Below are 15,309 nucleotides of genomic sequence, written 5' to 3'. Positions count from 1 at the left end.
AGAAAACTCAGACATCCCCAACTGGCACACAGCAACCATTGGCAGTTGGGCAGCCCAACTATAATGAACCTGTTGAAAATCTTTCTGAAGCTAAAGTGGTGATGAAACATCGCAGAGAGATGGAGTCCCCGCCATTTTGTTTAGCTGCCATAAACGAAGTATTTCTCAACCTTAACAACTTTAGGCTTGGCAACTTTAGACTTAAGACTGGGTGGGCTTCAACATGGCTGGGGAATTCTGGGAGCTGACATCCAGGCAGCTTAAAATTGCTAAATTGCTAAGGCTGAGAAACACTGTTCTCATCTCAGAAAATTTTCCTTTTAAAAGTAGATTGTAATTCAGTAAGGCAGACTTTTCACAAAAGAAGTCCCAAATTCTCCCCTTTTGGAATGAAACAAACAAACAAACTTCCTACCTTCTTATCCTTTTTTAAGAAGGCAACTAAATTTTGGAAAAAGGGTAGCCAGACTGCCTCCAATATTTAGATGGAGCCCATCAGCACAACACATCTGTTAACGTTTTTGTGTACAATTAAGTACTACATTAAGGTAAAGGTAAAGGTTCCCCTCGCACATATGTGCTAGTTGTTCCTGACTCTAGTTGTTCCGTTTCAAAGCCAAAGAGCCAGCACTGTCCGAAGACGTCTCCGTGGTCATGTGGCCGGCATGACTCAACGCCAAAGGCCCACGGAACTCTGTTCCCTTCCCACCAAAGGGGGTCCCTATTTTTTCTACTTGCATTTTTTGCCTGCTTTCCAACTGCTAATTTGACAGAAGCTGGGACAAGGAACGGGAGCTCACCCCGTTACGCGGCGCTAGGGATTCGAACCGCCGAACTGCCGACCTTTCGATCGACAAGCTCAGCGTCTTAGCCACTGAGCCACCGCGTCCCTCAAGTACTACATTAGTAACGCACAAAATAAAATGATAAAGACTTTTGTCAACATGTTTACCATTTGTGAGTTTGAAAAAGCGCTGCCTGACTCCGCCTGTTTCTGCTAACTTTAAGGAATTTCACTTCTAATAAAAAGAATAAGAATACAAAAGCTTTTTCTTTTTTTTTCCCCCCCCTCCTTTTTTGACTCTCTGGCCCCCATGCGGGCTCTGGTCTTTTTGATTTAGCCCTTTGGCAGTTCCTGGTGTGACTGTTGCCAAGCGGTGGATTCCTTCCCAGCCTGCAGGCAGGATTAAGCACTACACGCTGTTCCTCCACGTGAGACAGGAGGCTCCCAAACGCTCAAAGCCGATGGGCAAAAACAAGAGGGATCACTTACCAGCTCCCCAAAATGCTTCATGGCGTATTCCAGCACCCCAGATGCGGCCTCCGGTTGCTGCAGTTTATTGTTTATGCTGCAAAGAGAAAAGAAAAGGGGGAAAAAAAGGCTCAGGAGCCGTTTCTGTTATAAAACTTATAAATACTTAAGGTCGGGGTGAAATCTACTTACCTTCCTTACCGGTTCGGAAGCGCACATGTTGTGCGTGCGTGACCTTCTGTGCATTCGCAAAACCTTCTGCATATGCACAGAAGGTAAAAAAACACATTACTTCCTGGTTAAAACCAGAAAGTAATGACATCCGGGCGGGCTACCGGATTGTGGAACCACCGGCCAAGATCGCTACCGGATCAGGCGATCCGGTCCGATCCGGGAGCATTTCACCCCTGCTTAAGATTGGGAAACATAGCTGCGTTTGCTGGATTCTTGTAATGTTTGGTTTTATTTAAAGGAACTCATTCCTCAACATATTCTCATGTTAAGAAACAATTATGGAAAGCAATGTATTTATTCAGCAACAGTGGAGCAAAGCAAAAAAGATGAAAATTAACAGCTGTTTTAGGGTATTCCTCACAGGTAAAATTGTAAAGGCATAGGGAAAAAACAATGATGCGTGAAAAGCCACCCTCTCCATTACCGGGGTGCCATCACTGAGAAGGCCCTGTCTGTCGTCCACTACAAAAACGCAAGCCACAAATGTGTGCGTCTCCTTAGTTAGATTTTTCTCAACAAAAGATTTAGAAGTTCAGCTTAATACTACAAAGGTAGTCCTCACCTTACAAGTTCATTTAGTGACCGTTCGAAGTTACAACAGAATTGAAAGAAGTGAGGTACAGCTGTTTTTCAAACAGCCGTTGCAGCATCCCCACAATCGTGGGATCAAAATTCAGACACTTGGCCATGGGTTCATATTTATGACGGTTGCAATATCCTGGGGGAGGGGGGGAGAGGGGAGGGCGTGTCATATGATTCCCTCTTGTGGACTTCTGACAAGCAAAGTCAACGGGGAAGCCGGATTCACTTAACAACCGGGTTACTAACTTAACAACTGTGGCAAGAAATGTCGTACATAAAAGCGGGGAGGGGGGAGAAATCAGCTTAAGAGCTGTCTTGTTTAGCAAGAGAAAATTTGGGCTCAGTTGTAGTCGTAAGTCGAGGACTACCTGTTTTGAGCGAGTGCGTGTTTCAGCTGCAACTATACACCCTCCTAAATTAAGCACCTGTCCTGCAAGTAAACAGCAGACAGCAGGTTAAAAAAAAAATGACATCATTGTCCCTCGTTCCCACCTACTCTACTTTTTCCTCTTTCTGACCCCATCAAGTTCCTCTTTGCCTGAAGGATCTCGTCACTCATATTTGAAGGTAATAATAGAACGGAACGGAACAGAATTCTTTATTGGCCAAGTATGATTGGACACACAAGGAATTTGTCTTTGGTGCATAGGCTCTTAGTGTTCATGAAAAGACAAGATATATTGTCTTTTTTTTGTCTAATCCATCCAGTGTTCAGCTCGGAGGAGCCAAGATTTTCTCTCTTGTGTTTTGCTAGCCAGGTTCTGCTATTAGCAGCGCCCGGATCTACAAACTCAAGATGATGAGACTTCGCAGAGAAGGGGCCAGCATGAAGATGACAAGAACTCAGTTATCCACTCCCCATTCGAAAGACGGGGTGTTTTTTTTTTTTTTTTTGTAGTTCCTCAGCTGTCTTTTAGTGACTTGTTATTGATGAAACGGCAAGTTGTGTTTGTTCTGCCTGAAATATGGCTATGGGCAATAAACCCCAATGGTTCCTTGGGAGTGAGTAAAGATGCTTTCCTTCTTGAGAAGGGGAATCAACAACCTTCTATAAAAATGACGAATGGCTATCATGTTGAGCTCGACAGCTAGGAGCATCTCAAGCTCTTGCCTGTTGGGCGATTCATTACCTCCTCTGACAAATAGGCCATTATCCTTCCTTCTCCCCCCCCCCCCCTCAAGATCCTTTTCTCTACAATTGTTGCTGCTCCCTGCCCCGGGCTGGCTGGCTGGCTGGCTGGCTGTCAGAGCGTGATTTTTCATTTTGTAACTTGTCAAAAGGGAGAAGGAGAGGAAATGCTTTATATACTTCAGACTTGACTGAGCTTAAGTAATTTTACTCTCAAATTCCAGGGAAAGTAGGGGGAGGGAGAGGGAAGAGAGAGAGAGAGACAGAGACAGAGAGAGAAAAAGCAAGATGTTGCCATTTCTACATGTAGGATATGAGAAAAATTCAAAAATAAAATAGTATGTAAGTATATAGATTAGAAACGCATGTAAGTGAAGATTCGATTTTGCTCGGGCAGGGGGTTGGACTGGATGACCTGCAGGGTCCCTTCCAGCTACTCTGTTAAATTTAAAGGCTCTGTTAAAGAGCCTTGGTGGCGCAGCAGACTAAAGTGCTGTTAAATAGCACCAGCTGCCTGCAATTACTGCAAGTTCAAATCTCACCAGGCTCAAGGTTGACTCAGCCTTCCATCCTTCCGAGGTAGGTAAAATGAGGACCCGGATTGTGGGGGCAATAAGCTGACTTTGTATAAAAAAAGAACACCGCTTAGGAGGGGCCGAAAGCCCTACTAAGCAGGTCTATACAAAAGTATGAAGGCTATTGCTTAACGCATTGTAAGCTGCCTTGAGTCTCCGGAGAAGGGCGGCATATAAATCGAACCAATAAATAAATAAATAAATTTGTTAGACGTTATTCTGCTTTAAGATAGTTGGAGAGAAGACATGCTGAAAGCATACCAATATGTAACAATGCTGTGTTAGAATAGATCTTCTTCGGTTGGAGGCCTGTTAGAAAGAGGCCCACTCTTGAATGCCAAGGCAATAGAGATAAGAAAGAGCCATGCTTGCAAAAAAAATTTATGGGTAGTTATAAGGAGGTGTTGATGAACATGTAATTAGAGAAAAGAGATGATGTTCTCTCTAAAAGGCGCTTCGGATTAGCCATGATCAGTCATTAAAGGGGGTGGGAGGGGGTGTCGGGATAGGAAACTATAAAATGTAATGCTTTTGAAACTTTAGATGTGGTTTCCGGGCTCAAACTCCTTGTTGAGATCTGCTGGGATATACCCACCCTATTTTGCAAAATTGTTGTTATTATTTTCCTTTAATAAAGTCTCTTTGTTTTCATCGACCCATGCTTGCTGGTTGAATTCATTTCCAACATACACCATCCTTTTTTTTTTGGTGCTCTCTAGATTGGTCGACGTTGCGTGGAAACGACTGTTATTTTCGTAATGCTCTTGCTTTGCGAAAGACGGGCAGATGTTGAGGAAGCCCATCCGGCTCAGGTGTGCGATTTATACCTTTTGAGCTACGCGCTCGTAGGCGGGTTTTTTTTTCCCCCCAAGTGAACGCATCGAACAATATTAGTCTTTTTTCTTCCAATCTTGGTGTTTGTATCCATCAAGAGCGAGACACCCCCACAAAGGAACCTCATAAGTGCTCAATAAGATTGCCAGAGATGCGATCAACGGAAAGCGGGACGTCACAAACTACTGCCAAACCGTGACATTTGCTGGACTTCTTTCATTTTGACAGGACATAAAATCCTGTTATGGTCTTCAACATGCCAGAGATTAATCGTTGGGAAGGCAGCAATCCAACAGGGCATTTTTTTTTCTTCCTGGAAACAATTGTGGTTTCCTTCCCCCCGCCAATCCTTTTCTCCCACCTGAAAAAATAACCCAACTGAAAAGGCGCGTTTCAAGCTCAGGATCCCTTCGTATAATTAAAAACAAAATATTCCATCCTGTTCTGTTTCTTTAGTTTCGCCCACGATGGGCAGAATGAAATGGGAGAGCTGCAAGGGGTGGGGATAGCCAGGAGCCACAAATATTTAAAATGGGTGTAAGGAGGAGACACACAGACGCACAAGATACGGCCTCTTTTAGCAAGCACGGACAAGAGACTTGTTAAGAGGCAGCGCTGCAGAACCAGAGTTCTGATTCGGAGAAAAACTCTGTTCCAGTGCAATTCCAATATATGGGGGGGGGGGGGGAAACCCTGAATTGACAAGAGAGAGGCTTGGAATTTTTTTAGGCGTTATTGGGAACTAGAGAAGAGAGGGAGGAGAGAGAGAGAGAGAGAGAGAGAGAGAGAGAGAGAGAGAGAGAGAGAGAGAGAGACTGCACGCCACGATCATGCAATCCACCTTCAGCCCCCAACTGGCTTGCTTATGTGCCCTAACCCTCTCCTTCGCGATATATCCAGCGAGGCTGCAGACCCTCCCCAAAAAGACCGCGACGAGCAAGAACGGCAAGGACCCCGGATGTTGTGAAGAACTAAAAAAGCTGAAGGTCCAAGTGGCCAACCTCTCCTCCTTGTTAGAGGAGATGAGCAAGAAGCAGGATGACGTCCTGGGGCACGCCGTCACGCAGGTGATGGCCCTGGAAGGGAGCGTCAAGCTGATGGACGCCCGCCTCAACGACGTGGAAGGGAAGTACTCGGAGATGAATTCCCAACTCGGCATCGTGCAGCTTCAGGCAGCTCAGACGGTTACCCAAACGTCCACAGGTAAGGAGAGGCTCCCCCCAGCCTTCCCTGAAGGGATCGCTTGCTAATGCAGAAAGAGCAGCCATCGTCACCCATCAGAGCTAAACTCCCAGGAATATATAAAATATAACTGGGACGAAGGGAAGGGGAAGAACTAAGAGATTTAGGTGAATCTTGTTGTGGCCCTCCTGGCAGCAGAGTCGGACAGTGAGGAGGTTGGGGAGGAACATGGGCCAGTCCTGGGGGCTGGGGAAAGCTCGGACGAGGGCTCTGCGTCGGAGGCAGAGAGGGAGATAGCCACTGATTTTGCTTGTCAGAAGGTCGCAAAAGGCAATCCCATGACCTTGGGACATAACAACGGTCATAAATATGAACCAGTTGCCAAACATCTGAATTTTGATCCCATGATCATGCAGATGCTGGAAAGGTCGTTAAGTGTGAAAAACACTGTCCTCAATACGGTGAGGTTCGGCCTCAGCCTGGACTGTCAGCACTTCAAGTTGCATTTACTCTAGTGCTGACATAAGAAGGAGAAGCGAAGGCATCTAGAAAGGGACGTTTGACTTTTCACCTACTTGTTTTCCCTGGAGATAATATCCCCTAGGAGATGGGATGGGAGGGGGGAAATTCCTTTGAGCTGGAGCGGTAGATTAGGGGTAGAATGACTTGGAAAATGGCCAATGAGTGCAGGGGAGTGGGAAAACGGAAAGGGAGGGTTTGGGGTCTGGAAATCAGTGTTGGCTTCGAGGAGTCGGAGGTAGAATGTCGTGCTTAATAAATGGGAATTTTTCTTCAAAGACTTTGTAATGCAATTTATTTGAGACAACCTCGAAACCTGACATGGACATTCTCTCCACGCTTCCGAATCACTTTATTCGTTGCCCTGTCCCGAAGAACAATGATAAGAAGGGCCTCATGGAGACCGCCATCCAACATCTGTTGGATATTCAGACCATCGAGGCGGTCCTGGAGAGCCAAAGAGGACAGGGGTTTTACTCCATTCCGTTCCAAAGGCTTCGGGGTGGAGGGTGGGGAGCAATTCTGAATCTAAAAAAATTGAATCTATATCTGGTCTACAAAAGGTTCAAAATGAACTCCCTCCAATCCATCCTGGAGGGGGTTCAGGAGGGCGACTTCCTGGCATCTATCGATCTAACGGAGGCTTACCTCCATGGGCCAATCCTCCCGGCACATTGCCCGTTTCTACGTTTTTGCTACAAAGGGGGAATCACTATGGCAATGAAAAACAGTGAAAAAGTCACTTTTTTCAGTGCTGTTGTAACTGAATGGTCACTAAACGGACTGTTGTTAAGTCGAGGAGGACTACCTGTATTCCCAGCTGGGTTTTGCTTTCATTTGCTGAAATCACAAAACACAGTAAAGTCGACGGGATAGTTGCACGTAGCAACCATATGTCGTTATCAAATTTCTGGAGGCAAAGAAGGACGCGGTGGGCCACAGGTTTTCCTGACAGGTGGGAATAATTCAACCTACGGCGCTTTTATTTTCTCGTTCAGATGCCGTGTACGACTGCTCGTCCCTTTATCAGAGAAATTACAGATCTTCTGGGGTCTACAAACTTCTCCCTGATGAGTTTCTGGGAAGTCCAGAATTGCAGGTAAGACGTTACAACATGCCGTGGGAAGAGAGGAAAAGCAGGAAGCTATATAAGGTTTAGCATTCCTATAGACCAGGGGTCAGCAACCCGCAGCTCTGGAGCTGCATGTGGCTCTTTCATCTCTCTCCTGTGGCTCCCTGTTGCTGGTCGGCTCCACAATTGATAGGGCTTTCGATTAGGACAGGTAGAGGAAAAAGGATGCCGCGCTAGGAGGAGACTCTATGGTGGAGGAATGGACTTCCAGTCGGCAGAGGAAAAAGGACGCAGTGCTAGGAGGAGACTATGATGGGGGAACCGGACTTCCGATCGGCTCCAGAATTGAACGGGGGCTTCCGGTTAGGACTTTTGTGGCTCTTTGAGTGTTTAAGGTTGCCGACCCTCTATAGACATAAAAACCTATGCCTATCTTAAGAGGATTCCCAGTTGTGTACAAACAGCAACGACTCTACAGGATGGAATTAGGCTTCGGCCACTTTGATTTGCTATTTGCACCTTTCCAAAATGAGATGCAACTTTTCGGTGCCTTCCCATTCCAGGCAAAGCCACAGTGGCGCAGTGAGTGCAGTACTGCAGGCTACTTCTGCTGTCTGCCGGCTGCCTACAATTTGGCAATTCAAATCTCACCAGGCTCAAGGTTGACTCAGCCTTCCATCCTTCCAAGGTGGGTAAAATGAGGACCCAGATTGTTGAGAACAATAGGCTGACTCTATAAACTGCTTTTGCTATTTGCTCCACAAGAAAGGTAGATGAGTTGCTAGAACATGGGTCGGCAACCTGCAGCTCCGGAGCCGCATGTGGCTCTTTCACCCCTCTGCTGCGGCTCCCTGTCACTCAAAATATGCGTCAAAACCGCCAATGTGCGACACACACCAGCATGTGATTTACTGAACTTTTCAAGCCCCAATAGGCCAACCGTGGATAAATCCAAGAAAAGAAAAGTTTCAGAAGAAAACAGAATGTTTAATTCAACTACGTATGCTAGTTTTGTGGCCGCTCAAGAAATAGTCAGGCACGGGAAGGGTTTTGTGACTCCCGGTGTTTTCTTTTCTGTGGGAAACAGGTCCAAATGGCTCTTTTGAGTATTTAAGGTTGTAGGCCCCTGTGCTAGAACATATGCTTGAAACACGAAGTTACGCTGATATTCACTGTCTCGGTAAATTACCACCAGGCCGGAGTGGTCCTCAACCTTTCCGAATGTCTGAAATCGCTCTTCTTTTCGTTTTCCCAGGTATACTGTGACATGGAGACAGATGGAGGAGGCTGGACTGTCATCCAAAGGCGGAAAATTGGCTTGATCTCTTTCAGCCAAAATTGGAAGCAGTACAAGGAAGGGTTTGGAAATCTGCAGGGAGATTTCTGGCTGGGAAACGAACACATCCACCGGCTTTCCAAGAGGCCGTCCACGTTGCGTGTGGAGCTGGAGGCAAGTACAAGAGCTTCACCTGTCCGGCTGACCTTTCACAAACCACTCGGTTAAGAGGCTGTGGGATGTTGCAGCGTTCAAGAGAAAAGGAACTTGAAAGCAATGAGAAGCACTTAGTGTCAATGTACTGTAGAAGACCTGGGGTAGCTGTGAAGGGTTGCCAACGGTGGTCTAATAATGCCAGTTTAATCATGGCATGTGTCACTTCAAACTCGAGCAGTGTAGACCATGATTAGGCTGCGTAACTATTTTCCTAGGGCAGTGTTGTGGTCCGCCTGCGGAGCTGACAGCAGAGTCGGACAGTGAGGAGGCTGGGGAGGAACAGGGGCCAGTCCTGGAGTCTGGGGAAGGCTCTGATGAGGGCTCTGTGTTGGAGGCAGAGATGGGGCCAGGGTCATCTTGGAGTGATGCACGGACTGCGGAGCCTCCAGAGTCGGACATCAGAGAGGCAGATGAACAGGGGGAGCCTGTTCCTTAGCGCACGCATGTGCAGAGCTGCCAGAAGGCAAGAACAGTTAAAACAAAAGGGACGACTCTGGAGTAAGGCTTGGAGATGATTGGCCCTTCCCATGAGGCTTAAAAGAGGAGCAAAGGCACGTGGGCCCTTTGCAGGAAAGCAACGTTGTTAATTCTATTCCCAGTCGGCATCTCTGTTTGATTCTGGACTCCGTGTGGCTTTGCCAAGTAGGTCTTTGGCAGCGTGTCAAGGGAGATAAAGGTGGGTCATTATCCCGAAGGACTTCTCCCGAAGGACTTTTTGCAACTAAATGGGACCCAGCTGTGAATGAACGTAATTCACAGCTGTTGCAATAAAAGAGGTTTTTGGGACTACTTGTGTGTTTTAATGACTCAGGAAGCCTAGATCACAACAGGCAGCCCTGGCTAACTGGAGGCACTGAAGTTGTGAATGCTCCAACACTGGGAGTTTTTAAGATGTTGGATAACCATTTGTCTGAAGTGGTGTAGGGTTTCCTGCCTAAGCAGGGGGTTGGACTAGAAGACCTCCAAGGTCCCTTCCAACTTTGTTACTCCTATTCTATTCTATTCTATTCTATTCTATTCTATTCTATTCTATTCTATTCTATTCTATTCTATTCATTTCCTCTCCTCGGAGCTTGGTGAAACACCAATATTTCAGGTAAATATTTCCCTGAATCAAGCATAAATAAGGCAGAATGGGACAATTCGCCACAGCCAAATTGCCACGGCCAACTCGCCATGGGACACATTGCCACGTTCAACTCAGAGTGGGCCAACTCGCTGCGGGACAATTTCACAATTCAGTTTAATTATTTTAAATAAATTAAACTAGATTTTGATTTTTGTCATTCACATTCCATTCTGTCCCTTCTTCTTTTGCATCCTTTCTTTAATGATTCTATTCCACCTTCCATCCTTCCGAGGTGGGTAAAATCAGGACCCAGATTGTTGGGGTCAAGAGGCTGACTCTGTAAACCGCTTAGAGAGGGCTGTAAAGCACTGTGAAGCACTATATAAGTCTTAACTGCTATTCCTCCCTTCCTTCCTTCCTTCCTTCCTTCCTTCCTTCCTTCCTTCCTTCCTTCCTTCCTTCCTTCCCTCCCTCCCTCCCTCCCTCCCTCCCTCCCAGTGGTTAGAATGCAATATTGCAGGTTAATTCTGCCCACTGTCAGCAGTTCGATCCTGGCTCAAGGTTGACTCAGCCTTCCATCCTTCCGAGGTGGGTAAAATGAGGACCCAGATTGTTGAGGGCAATAGGCTGACTCTGTAAATCGCTTAGAGTGCTGTAAAGCACTGTGAAGCGGTATATAAATCTAAATGCTATTGCTATTTCTTTGTTATTAGTGTAACTTTTGTCCATGGCAGGTTCTCCACAGTGAGTTGGCCGTGGCGAGTTGGCCGTGACGAATTGTCACCGACGGTAAATAGGGGGTGTCTCCTTTTTATTTTCTTCTTGCCCTGCAGGACTGGGATGGCAACAGCGTTTTTGCTCAATACAGTCGTTTTGCGGTGGGCAACGAGTTGAGCAGCTACCGCCTCTTCCTCGCCAACTTCAGTGGCAGCGCGCCCCGCGACTCCATGCGGTACCATAACAACACGGCCTTCAGCACCATGGACAAAGACAACGACAAGTGCGTCGATCACTGTGCGGAGTTACGCAAAGGTCAGCCGTGTGCAGTGGTGGGCTTCAAATAATTTAATAACCACTTCTCCGCCCTAATGACTGGCCGGGTAGGCATGGCCAGGGGATGTGACAGGCAGCCCTCGGCCTCCTGCATCGCCCTGGGAGCAAAAATGGGCCGTGGGGGGGTGCACGCCCCCCCGTGTCCCATTTTGGGCCTGGTAGGCCTCCCTGCACTTACCTGGGAGTCAAAATGGGGTGCATAGGGACTCCTGGAAGGGGTGGGGCGGGACCAGCCAGCAATTTAACTACCAGTTCGCCCGAACCAGCTGAATCCCACCATTGGCCGTGTGCCAAAAACTCCTCCTCTTCCTGTTATCAATGTTCGTTAAACAGGACCACCATCCACCTTTGTATTTAAAGAACACTCCCCAAATTCTTCGTAGGAAAATCCGTCCGTCCCTTAGCCCAATTCCACCTGGTTCTTCCGGTTGACTACTCTTGCCCAGATTCCAGAAGGGCAACTCTTCCTAAGTGTTGATTGCTCTGTTCTTTGAATTTCCCCATTTCTCTTGTAAGCACAAGTAGTCCTTGACGTATGACCACAACAATTGAGCCCAAAATTTCTGTTCCTAAGAGAGACATTTGTTACATGAGTTTTGCCCCATTTTACCATTTTTCTTGCCACCGTTGTTAAGTGAATCAGTGCCGTTCTTAAATCAGTAGCACAGCTGTTAAGTGTATCTGGACTCCCCTCTTGACTTTGTTCGTCAGAAGGGGGATCACACGACCCCACGACACTGCAACCATCATAAATGTAAGTTGCCAAGCGTCTCGATTTTGATCATATGATCATGGGGATGCTGCAACGGTGTGTGAAAAACAGTCGTAAGTCACTTTTTTCAGTGATGATGTAAGTTTCAACAGTCACTCAATGGACTGTTGTAAGTCGAGGACTATCTGTAGAGCGTTTTGAGTAGTCTTTCTGCTCCATCACACTCCATCAGCTATTTAGCAGTGGCCAAAAAAAAAAATACCTTCGCCACGTGGGATGAGTTAAATTGGTGTCATTTTCAATACAGGGAGTCCTCGAAGTACGACCACAATTGAGTCCACCATTTATGTTGCTAAACGAGACATTTATAAAGTGAGTTTACAACTTTTCTTGCCCAAGTTGTTAGCAGTTGTTAAATTAGTCACACAGCAAAAAGAGGAATCAGGTGACGCCGGGACACTGTAACCGTCATAAATATGAAGCGGTTGCCGAGCTTCTGAATTTTGATCACATGACCACGGGGATGCTGCAATGGTCACAAGTGTGGAAAGTGTGCCATAAATCACTTTTTTCAGTGCCATTATAATTTCGAACGGTTCCTAAATGAACTGTTGTTACGTCGAGGATGACTTGTAGTAAACGTTCAGACACCGGCAATGGCCATTTCCCCGATGCTTTGCAATTTGTTGACCCTCGGCCAGGTGCCAGTGCAGAGATCTGTTGACGATGAGGACCTTTTCAGAAAGATCACTATTTTGTTGTTAGTTGCGAAGTCGTGTCCGACCCATTGCGACCCCATGGACAACGTTCCTCCAGGCCTTCCTGTCCTCTACCATCCTCCGGAGTCCATTGGTGACTCCATCTAGCCACCTCGTTCTCTGCCGTCCCCTTCTTCTTTTGCCCTCCATCGTTCCCAGCATTCGGCTCTTCTCCAGGGAGTCCTTCCTTCTCATTAGGTGGCCAAAGTGTTTGAGTTTCCTCTTCAGGATCTTGGCCTTCTAAAGAGCAGTCAGGGTTGATCTCCTCTGGGACTGACCGGTTGGATGGCCTTGCAGTCCAAGGGACTCGCAGGAGTCTTCTCCAGCACCAGAGTTCAAAGGCCTCCATTCTTTGGCACTCAACTTTCCTTGTGGTCCAATTTTCACAGCCAGACATTGCAACTGGGAACACCATAGCCTTGACTATACGCACTTTTGTTGGCAGGGTGATGTCTCTGCTGTTTAGTAAGCTGTCTAGATTTGCCATAGCTTTCCTCCCCAGGAGCAAGCATCTTTTAATTTCTTGGCTGCAGTCCCCATCTGCGGCGATCTTGAAGCCCAGGAAAATAAAATCTGTCACTACCTCCATTTCTTCCCCATCGATTTGCCAGGAATTGAGAGGACCAGATGCCATGATCTTAGTTTTCTTAATGTTGAGTTTCAAGCCAACTTTTGCACTCTCCTCCTTCACCCGCATCAAGAGGCTCTTTAGTTCCTCTCCACTTTCTGCCATCTGCATATCTGAGGTTGTTAAGATTTCTCCCGGCAATCTTATATCGGCATTTTAAAAGTTTTATTTCATAAACCCCTCGTCTTCCTCTTTCTCAACAGGGGGCTACTGGTACAACTGTTGCACAGATTCCAACCTGAACGGGGTTTACTATCGTAAGGATGAACATAACAAGAGCACTGATGGCATCACCTGGTACAGCTGGCGTGGGAAACTCTATTCGCTGAAGAGGGTCGAGATGAAGATCCGGTCAACGGACTTCAAGGCCTAGAGGGACCCAACTGAGTCGAGTAAAGAGATGGCCTCACCTCTAAAGGAGGGGGCACCGGAGGGGTGGGTGGGAGATAGGAAGGGGGAAGCACCGTCATTGACGTCAAGAATGAGCTTACATATGGGGAATGCCCTTCATCGGTAGCAAGGCAGGTGCTCGCCTCTTTCAGCCTCAACCTGAACGTCTCTGGATTTTTCTGACGACAATGTTCTCTATCAGGATACTCACCTATTCCCCTGAATTAACGTAGATTTGCCTTTGTTTATTTCCCTGGTGGACTGGAATCTCGGGGAGGACTGGGGGGGGAAGAAGCTACGCCAGAGTTTTGCCAAACTTATTGCATAGTGGATTGCTCCACTTATGGAAATCGGATGCTTAGGATATATATATATATATATTTTTTGCAGTTGTAAATCAAAATAGTGCACGATCCAAACACCTCTTTCCCATCCAATAGTATAATAAAATTCTCTTGATTTTAAAACTGAAGTTTGAGGCCAAGTATATAGTCCTCAGGACAAAAATGTTTCCAGTCAAGGAGAATTTCTGGAAATGTCAACCAACACGGTGTGTGTGTGTGTGTGTCTAATCTGGTGTCAACGCTGTGAAGAATCTGAGGTTGCAAAAGGGTCATTTGGTTACTGGCAGAGGAGAGCTATAAATCTTTGCCACTCTTTCAGGGACAAAGAGACATTGAGACTGTCCTCCAGCCCCCCCAAAAAAGACCCCTGGATAATATCAGGTGGATATTTGGTTTTCGGCTCTGTCTACTTACTATGCATAGGGAAGGACAGAAGTTAGCATGAATATTTTTTCACACGATGTTGTTTCCTGTTTAAAAAAAAAAAGAAATCTCCACTTTCTTCCTTTAGACCAGTGTTGGCGAACTTTTTCGATTTCAAGTGCCGAAAGGGGAGCCTGCGGCGTGCGCGTGCAGGGGACTACTGGAAACCGGAAGAACAGCTCCCTGGCGTGCACGCGCGCAGGAGCGCTGGAAACCGGAAGAGCAGTTCCCCAGCGCGCGCTGGGAAGCTGAGCTTCCAGTTACCGGTGTCTGCATGTGCGTCAGTCACCTGGACTTCCAGGTTCTAGCACGCATGTGCACGTGAAGACTAGCTGGAGAGCATGCGCGTGCCGGAAACCGGAAGCTCAGCTTCCCGGCATGCACATGCGCGCCAGGGAGCTGCTCTTCTTGGTTTCTGGTGCTCCTGCGGATGTGAAGACCAGCTGGCTGGCATGTGTACGCCGGAACCTGGAAGAGCAATGAGCGACGGCTGGTGTGGCCGGAGAGTGGTTCTGTATGCCACTTCCGGCACGTGTGTGCCATAGTTCCGCCATCATGGCTCTAGACAAATTTCCCCAAGCGAGAACCAGATGCAGGGGTTGCCAAGCCTAGGGGTGCCTCCAATCCTTGCTCTGGAATTGTCCGTGGTCAAAGGACTTCCAGAGAAGCATAGAGCTGCCTCCTCTGTCACACGGGCTTACCAACCGAGAGAGCAAAGGGGAAACAGCCTACCTGATAAGAGCCTCAAGGATGGCTGGCGTAGGCCCCTTCTGAAACTCCAGCTCTTTGTAGTGTAGCGCCTTGGCATAGGCTCGGCACTTGGCAGCCCGTTCTCCCAATAAGACGATGCCGTTATCGTCTCCCAATGGCAGCGGACCCTGCATGGAGGAAGCCAGGCAAAAGCATCAGGGCTGGGATGGAGCGCAAGCCTCCGGGGCAATCTAGAGCAGGGGTCCCCAACCTGTGACTGCCCCGGAGTAGCTGGCCAATGCACGCACATGTCTGTACGCGCACAGCTCCGCTTCAGTGTCGCCACAAGCATCATGAGCGCTCACCACCCC

The 15,309-nt window shown here is 47.4% G+C and overlaps 2 protein-coding genes across 2 annotated transcripts in view; one reads left to right on the top strand and one right to left on the bottom strand.

Moving 5' to 3' along the window:
• Positions 1–15,309, bottom strand: part of MTOR (mechanistic target of rapamycin kinase) — an 88,129-nt gene that overhangs the window by 37,412 nt on the left and 35,408 nt on the right. The window contains exons 29-30 of the mRNA XM_070956221.1: positions 14,981–15,126; positions 1,274–1,349 (exon numbers count right to left, since the gene is read on the bottom strand). Of these exons, the coding sequence (XP_070812322.1) occupies positions 1,274–1,349; positions 14,981–15,126 (222 nt within the window). The remainder of the gene's footprint in view (positions 1–1,273; positions 1,350–14,980; positions 15,127–15,309) is intronic.
• ANGPTL7 (angiopoietin like 7) lies at positions 5,437–13,519 on the top strand. The gene is made up of 5 exons (XM_070956166.1): positions 5,437–5,809; positions 7,306–7,406; positions 8,635–8,829; positions 10,774–10,972; positions 13,295–13,519. Exons 1-5 carry the CDS (start codon positions 5,437–5,439, stop codon positions 13,462–13,464), a joined length of 1,038 nt encoding a protein of 345 aa, XP_070812267.1. The 3' UTR covers positions 13,465–13,519.

This window comes from Pituophis catenifer, unplaced genomic scaffold (assembly GCF_029215685.1).
Source record: "Pituophis catenifer annectens isolate HBS135680 unplaced genomic scaffold, rPitCat1.0.hap2 SCAF_18, whole genome shotgun sequence".
Classification (NCBI taxonomy): domain Eukaryota; kingdom Metazoa; phylum Chordata; class Lepidosauria; order Squamata; family Colubridae; genus Pituophis; species Pituophis catenifer.
The sequence above is the reverse complement of the archived record's forward strand: the minus strand, read 5'-3'. Positions and strand labels throughout refer to the sequence as shown.

Coding starts and splice junctions, on each gene's coding strand:
- ANGPTL7 (XM_070956166.1), top strand. CDS start 5,437: ATGCAATCCACCTTCAGCCCCCAACTGGCTTGCTTATGTGCCCTAACC. Junction 7,407..8,634: donor TGGGAAGTCCAGAATTGCAG/GTAAGACGTTAC, acceptor TCGTTTTCCCAG/GTATACTGTGACATGGAGAC. Junction 8,830..10,773: donor CGTTGCGTGTGGAGCTGGAG/GCAAGTACAAGA, acceptor CTTGCCCTGCAG/GACTGGGATGGCAACAGCGT.